This window comes from Echinococcus granulosus (assembly GCF_000524195.1).
Source record: "Echinococcus granulosus chromosome Unknown EG_S00058, whole genome shotgun sequence".
In the NCBI taxonomy this organism is placed as follows: Eukaryota; Metazoa; Platyhelminthes; class Cestoda; order Cyclophyllidea; family Taeniidae; genus Echinococcus; species Echinococcus granulosus.
The window spans coordinates 463,094-471,287 of record NW_020170438.1 but is presented as its reverse complement, the minus strand read 5'-3'; the positions used below and the strand labels follow the sequence as shown (position 1 = coordinate 471,287).

The 8,194-nt window shown below is 39.5% G+C and overlaps 1 protein-coding gene across 1 annotated transcript; it reads right to left on the bottom strand. All coding sequences in view use genetic code 11, as the record gives it.

Annotated features, from left to right (window-relative positions):
* Positions 1–269: 269 nt before the first annotated feature.
* EGR_06528 (G-protein-signaling modulator 2) lies at positions 270–2,900 on the bottom strand (the record flags this gene model as incomplete). Its single annotated transcript, XM_024495777.1, has 4 exons — positions 270–333; positions 368–639; positions 2,385–2,429; positions 2,853–2,900. The coding sequence occupies 4 exons, from the start codon at positions 2,898–2,900 to the stop codon at positions 270–272; spliced, it is 429 nt and encodes a 142-aa protein (XP_024349841.1).
* Between the last annotated feature and the right edge of the window lie 5,294 nt (positions 2,901–8,194).

Here is an 8,194-nt window from a genome sequence, read left to right as displayed (position 1 = left end):
AGCCCGAGAGCCTTCTAGAGAGTAAACAAAGCGAGTCAATAATTTCTTCATTCTGGATCTTACCTCTATCACCAAAATTATCAGACAATGGGAGAGAAGGCGGAAACTAACGAATTCAAGGAGAGACTATGGTATTGAGCAGCGTGAGTCATATGTTAACCATACACTTCCTCTTGGCGATGCTACTTCCATATCATGCCAACTATAAGAAGAGCAGACAGACGGAGGAACGAAAGGAGGAAGAGAATGGATAGATATCGAAACGGTGATCACATCGATGCAACTCGTTGGTAGATGTTCGATGAATGCTTCGTCAACCCAACCCTGATTACTCTAAACCAAGAGAAAAAGAGAAGAGCACACGAACCGAGAGAGGGAGAGATCCCACCGATGAAACTCGAGGGCGTGAAGAAAGTCGTGTTCGTAGAAGTAGGCGTTACCCAGTTGGCTGTATATGGCGGAGAGGACGGTAATGTCATCAGTACCTACGGCAAGGGCCTGGCGGAAAAGGCGGATGGCCGTCTGATAGTCGCGTGTCGTCTTGCACACCCGCTCCGCCTCCAGTGCCAACTCGAGGCAGCTTCGTGGGCTGGAGGACTTTCGTGAGACCTCTTTGAAAGTCATCCCTCTTCCTTCTACCTCAAAAAAGGCAAAGCACATGCGACTACGAATGCAAATCTTAAGATTTACGAAATAATAAATGTAACTCGGCTCCATGTAAGTAATAGGGTCGCCTTAAGGGTAATGCATTTTCCTCCCACCCTAGAGCAAAAGGGATTTCTTGAAGTAAGCAGAGTAGTTGAAGCACGTCATGGAACCCAATCAAGTCCACCTAACTCCAAATGATTCGAAAGACTTCAAGGGTCATTGTCCTTACGGAGTACGATCGGCATGAGGAGTGCGTCAGCTTTAGAACGCCGCCCCAACACTATATCCGGTAAAAATAGGCGTTTTATTTAACAAAGTCACTGTGCATCACTAAGATGTTACAGAGAAAAGTTCAGTTTGTAATTACTGAAAGAAAACCAAACATTATGAATCTCGCTAAACTCCAAAAATAACCAAACAGCGTGACTCACTAAAACGCGCAAGCAGCAGTTTATTTTCGCCTCCGGGAAAATCAAAATGAGGAGTATCAATCAACGCTAAGCGACCCACCGGCAAAACTAAACCTACAATTCGTTCCTCTAGTGACGAAACGTAGATTCAAAAAGACTAGATTTTTTTCTCTACGATGGATGGGCGAACTGTCTCAGGCAATTTCGATGAAAGGAGATACCAAGCGCCTAGGCTGTCAAACATTAATTCCAATTGATTCTCCAACCAAGTGATGTCTGCCAAATTAAAACTGAATGTTGCTTTCCCTTGCTAATAGATAAATTGACGTAAGGAAGATCACTAAAACCCAAAACTGCATTACTACTATGAAAGCTGATAACTCAAAACAGATCGCACAAGGCGCGTTCCCGCCGCAATTTCTCCTCGTGAATCATGACAGGTGGTTTGTTTCCTTCGAACGATAGTAGAAGAGGCTCCCATGAGTTGCATCTGATATATGACAGCGTCTCAGTATTACTGCTCAATCGGAACATAGGCAAAATATAATCATCATTTGGCAGGTATGAATATGATGACGCCCCACTCCTTTAAGTGTGGATTAGGCGCAGGAAATGCCAATATATGCTGAGTGATAGAGAACCTGACTATTGACAAGATAAAGACCAAGGAAAACCAGCTGAAAAAATGCGATTTAAAATGGGTGAGCAAAATGATTTGGATGTGAGGTCTAGTCAACTTCAGCGAAAATAACACCAAAACTGCTTTCACAAGCTGCAATGAGAATGCAAGGGATGAGCCTGATATGGACCGCAGGAATAGTACTGCCTCGATCAAATGAATTCAAATAACATACATGCGATAAACGCTGTACTTCTCTAACATATAAATTAGCATGACAAATAGCATTGAATTCAAAGGAATGCACTGAACATTTACATCGCCAAATGGAGGTCGAAAATAACTCGGATAAAAATACCATATAACTATAGTGCACACAATGCATAAATAAATACACGTAGCGAAGAAAGACGAAAAAGTAAGAAACGTCGATGAGCGTGAAGAGACTGGTTTCATAATGGCAATTTCTATTTATTACAGGACAACGCAGCATAATGAACTCAGAACATTTGGGGATCAGACCGTGAAAACAACTAGGGAGCACGAATGCCCAGTAAACACATGCATACACATCGTTCATTTTAAAGTAAATCAAGGCGAATTTTGATATGATCGAAAGTCATACACCAAAACGAGCATACCATATCCTGGCTTAATTCAATGGCTTAATAATAAAGACTAAAAAGATAATAGATACCAGAGCTTACTCTCACAACTGGTGCAGAAAGTAAAATGGCTGGGGGTGCTGTGCACTTAAAGGCCAAACAGAGTCATATTTGAATGCACCTGTCCAATGACAAAGTCCGATGTTGGCTACTAACAGCCAATTAAAAATAAGTATAAAACAAATATGAAGTGGTTAATATTTCGATAAACAGGTTGCTTTAAAACAAACAAGATTGTGTTTAAGGTACAAATAAAGATTTTTAAAAAATTCTAAAGTCCAAAAACCTTTGTTGTTTGGTTTATGTATTCATTAGGTTAACCAGGGTGGAGACGTGAATCTTGCAAGGGAACAGAATTTTTAGTCAAAGATAATCAAAGCACAATCTGGACTCTACCTTGAGGGTATAACAGATGGGCAATATATGTCTTTTTTATATTTTTAGTCCCAATTTTCCCATAAAAGTGTTTCATGGGAGCCAAGAAGTTCATTAATACCGGATTATTCGTACCAATATGAAAGGATACTTACTGTCGTTGTATAGGAAGACTATAGGCATGGGCCAGGAGCTATGTGCACAAAGTCGCGAATGCACGTTTTGGATAATAAATGCCCGATTAAACTTTTATTAAATAGTGGCACAGCTGCCTTTTTGAAGAGTCGTCTTCATCATCCCCAGTTGTTACTCCTAGGTTTTGGTAGTCACAGGGTATTTGTTGCCCTGAAACCAGCCGCCAGTCTGTTAGGTTTATCATAAACTGTTCACAAAGGCTAGAATAAATTTCACTCATGGGCCAGTTATGGGTGATTTAATTTTATTTATGACAGTCTTGTGTTGTATGTTTTCCTTCAAAGCTTGACAACGTCCTATATAAAATGCGCTCTTTTTCTAACCATAGTTTTTTGAAAGATTCTGCCCAAAACGAGTCATCTAACAGGCGGCTTTACCCAGCATATTCCCTCTTTTGGTAATATTTTCCGTCAGTCATTTTCTGCCGCTTAATCCTCACCATAATATTACTTGTCGTCAGTTAAGATTCCGAAAGCCCGCTAGAAATGTGGATGAAGCGTCAATTTTTTACATATTTTAAATGCATTCCTATTCGCACAACTCCCACAGATCATGCTGTGCTGGAGCCTTCAACTAATTTAAAGCATTTATCATTTTATTTTACTGCTTTCTTGCTATCCACCGCACCATAACAATTGCAAAAATTAAAATCACCCACCTTAATCTACTATTTGTTGATGTACTGGGCTGGTCTGTAGATTCTCAGGCTGTTAAATTTTTTGAATCATTTCTAATTTTGCAATGGGCTCAGCTAGGTATTAACAAACGTTCCAAGTATGCGTAAGCTTAGGTGGTACCTTGGCTACAGTTTATCTACCTACCTCCACTTGCCGTCTCGAGAGCAATTGATGGTTGTCTAAATGTGTACATGGCCATCATTTTCGGGGCTTCAAGCTTTTACCTTAGTAGTATGGACATCTGACAGATTTAGTAGTCTTTTAGCTCTTCCATACGTTACTCGTAAGTCCCACATTATGCTGAAATGGCTCATAGCAAGTTTGCACACGATTCGGTGCTTAGGATCTGTGCTAATGGAGTGCAAATCCTCTCTAAAAGAACTGCTTTTCTAATTCCCTTGATTAACAAGCAACTCTAAAAAGAACAGGAAAAACGCCTGTTGCAGATGGCTGAATGTGTGTGGGTTCACTGCAGAAGGAATCAAAAGGTTTTACAGTAGATGATTTTTAATTTCGGGTTGAATGCAAATAGAATGAACAAAAAGCGATAATGCAATATGCCTTTAAATGGAGAGGAGACGAAATCCAAACCTATATAACCTGTATGACTTGTATGTTTATCACAATTGTCTAAGTAAAGCCATTAAACTCCAACCAATACGTTTGTTTTACGAATGTGGTTGATATGGTAGAAGAGAGAAACCACCAATCCGTTACAATGCGACTTGGACGAAGCATAGGTAAACTTGTGGATGAAATTCTAAACTTTGTCTTGACAAAAGTCTAGCATTATAGTCTAAGAAGATAAAGTCTTCCTCATTTGGACTGATTTTAAGCAACCGACACTTGAAAAAGCGGTTGATCCATAAGATGCGCTGGTTGTAAAAAATTATCCAGCCTTTAAATCCAATCCCCCACATAAGTTGCCTTTTACAACTGTTTGACTTTTGCGATATACAGTTTTCTGTACTAACTTAAACTGCAACATAAACCATCACCAGTGCATTACATCCTTTTTCTAATGCAGAGTATTATCATTTTCCCTTACTTAGGTTTAAGGGCTATACAGACCCAATACGAAGGGAGCTGGTAAGTAAACGCGGTGGAAGCTAGCGGAAATGTTGTTCACTAGAAGTATGTGCATTAGTTTCTCCACATATTTATCATAGCAAGCTCCATCATCTCTTCAGGTCTAAATTTCACTTTAAAATCAGGTGTTCTATTATCTCAGACACAAAAAATGCACAAAAAAAATAAAAAGTTTTAAATTACGTTTTACTAACAAGTAACAATGGCTGTATTCCGATGAGTCAGATAGCCTCTTTTAAACATTATTGACTTGACACAGCTCTAATGAATTTCACCAACTGTAACCTAAAAGTCCTAAAATTGACTCTCTCTAGATCTTTAATTCCTCTGAATATTTTAGCAAAGTTTTCACCTCAGTTTTTAGTTAACCAGCATCTGATTTCGACCTTGACACCCTATCCAAAATACAAAACATTTGCACGAAAAATGGTTGTGGTATGATTGTCTTAAAAGCTTCAACGCCTAGAATTGAGATGCACATATGAATATTACTGCAAAGATTTTGGCAATCCTATACTTCCTGCACTTGCAGAAACTTTGCACATTATCAAAACCAAATAGACTGAGTTGTGAAGAGGTCAATAAAGAATTAATTGCTATGGGAGTAATAATAGAAAACACACCAGGAGGTATTTGAGCTTTAGATTTTATCAGAATCTTATCATGTATAGCTGCAGAGTTTTGTGCCTGGTTGGCTTCCTTAAAAGTTCAACGTGTTTAATATAAAAAAAATAATCGTGAAATCGTCACATGCCCCTAAAGGCGACTAACTTAGCAAGAATGGACGAATAGTTATTTTCTATTTTTTACTACGTATGAAAGCCTTGAAAGTATTTGTTCTGCATTTTTAGATTCAACCAGCCAAGATTCAAATATTTGCAGACGATCCTACGGCAATCAGGACTGCTGTTCCCAAGCTGTCAGGAATGAATTATTAAAACGCTCAGCTGAAGAGGTGAACTTGGGTTATCGATCGTACATCATATTTTGTAAAAAGGAAGCTAAGAACCTTTCGAAGAACCTAAAATGCAAGTAAATTTTGCTAGTAATTTATCTAACACCCATATTTATTAATGGTTCATTTGAAAGTCTAGTACAAGTGACAATTTCGAGACAAGGGGGTGAAATACCATAATTTTGAGTAAAGGTTGTCATTATTTGCTCAGATTTCATCGACTACAAGTTTGCCGCTGTCAGTGGCACGCTAACGGACCTAAAATGTCGAAATCGCTTGGCAGATGGGCCACCCAGATTCTATCTAGAATGTTTACGTAATGGTCGCGAGTTGGTTTCTGAGGTAATGGACAGTTTCTTTCGCTCCACTTCCATGCACAATGACACCTTCGATGGGGCTGCAGCCTTCCTTTTCAACCTCGTGCTCAGTCTTCGCATGGCTGGAGAATCCTCCCAAAATGTTTCCTCGTGAGATACTAATTTCATTTCCAATTATCTGACTTGTATACTTCACTTCTAGCACAAAAGTAATAGATATGGTGCCTATGGAGTCTTAAAGTTATTAGCACTCCCAAACTATTGCTTTAATACGACCTCAAAAGGGACTTGATGTCTCTAATGTTTCACATTCATATTCCTAGCTGCGCTTTTGATAACCACCCTCAATAAGTTCTCGATTTTGTGGCTACGCCTGTAGACAATCGTCTTTCTGACGCTCCGAATATAGCAGTCGTTTTTATAGCGACATAGATGGGATAGTAATTCTTGGTTTGTCATAACATGGTCTTTCTGGACGTGCACTATGCACCGTGGAGTATTTGTCCCCTTATTTTGTCACAGAGTAGGTAGACGTTGTGAGATCCTTTAAAGCTCCATTTAAATTCACGAAATGGAAAGGTAAGATTCAAGTAGACTGTAATCTAACAAATCCAATGTTTTATTTCTGAATTTTGCAGTAGCGTGTCTTAAGTAAAGGAGCAGAATCACCTCGGACTAAGTAGTTTCTAAGCAGTAAATGCTATATTAACGTCTACATTGATTATTTTATATTAATAAGCTACCATGTTTTGCTTACATCAAACTGGAAATGCTTTCTGATTCACTCAACCCATATTAATCGCATAAATAGCTCCTCATATTTGCAAGAAAGTAAACCTTGGCTCAGGATTCTGACCTAGATGGCAGTACCGATGCAAAAATGGCCTATTATGTTAAATGTTAGCCTTGGGGGTGCCACGCGGTATTTATATCACTACAAGTACTGCAATTTTGAACCATGACGACAGCATTGACAGAGTCGGCTCTTGTGAATCTCTAATTCAATATAAACGCAGTTATGTGAAGGTTGTAGGCCTCTGTCTTTTTGCTAGTAACTTGCATTAATGAATACCCGAAGCTGTTAGCAATGATAGGCCATAGAGGCCTTTCTCACATCTCAACTTGGATCTCCTTAAAGTGGAAGCGGAGTTCCCAGTGACTCCAAGTAGTGAGGTTGCAGATTCACTCAATACACATCAATGCATAGGCATTTAAAGTGACCTCAAATCAAACTCTGTAGCTTCCCACAGCGCATAACGTTACTTTTCTCTGCATGCAAATGGAATCATCTCCTGAAAGTTTCTCTTCCCACTAAAGTGATCCGACATTTTTACCAGGTCGTGTAGGAGCAACTAAAAATTTGTCAACTGCATGTTTTGTGATGTGAAGCAAATGGGCAGACACCTGATTGTCCCTTTCGTTGAAACCCCTCTGATCATGTCCTTGCCCAAAATTACCATCGTTATGAAAAGGCCCAATATCAGTTCTGTGGATTTATGCACAAAGGAGCATTTAATTCAGTTCCTATTTCAACCTCGTTTGTTTTCTGATGTGAAGCAGCTGGAGAAATGCCTGATTTTCTCCTTCGTGTAAATTCATCTGATCAAGTCCGCCGTTGTAAATAACCCCACGGTCAATTCCGTGAATTTATGAACAAAAAGGTATCCAATTTACACCCTCTTTCTTGAGTGAAATGTTTAAATTTTGATTATCTTTGAGGGTAACAAATCACTTTTTGACATGCTTTGAAACATGTTGTTGTGAAGAGGTGAAATGAGGGTTTAACGTGTGTGGAACATTTGATAAATCTTCGCTTGGTATTCCCTCTGCAAGTAACTTAGAGTAGAGGCATATTCACCATTCTTTGTCAACAGGAACAGCGTCTTTAGGTGTCTTCGTCAAATCACCCCTGAAGTCTGGCTAGAACTCTCTTCCACCATAATTGGGGGGCTGATGAGCTGGTCAGCCAACGAAAAGTCAGGTCACAGAGTCAGACGCTGGAATTGAGGGTACTGAGGAGCCCGTGGGGTAACAATTACCTTCCTGCTGTGTAGGTTTATTTGGTCACTCTCAAAGTACCTCGAAAATCTCCATAGAATAGGAAATATTTCCAGCAGTTGACACATTGCTGTTGAAAGGCAATGAGCGAGCATCAAAGCTTGCAGATTGATGAAGTGGTCACTATGGCTTGGAGGACGTTTCAAGTGTCTCACGCCTTGAATAAGCTCCTCCGTTCCTAACCCA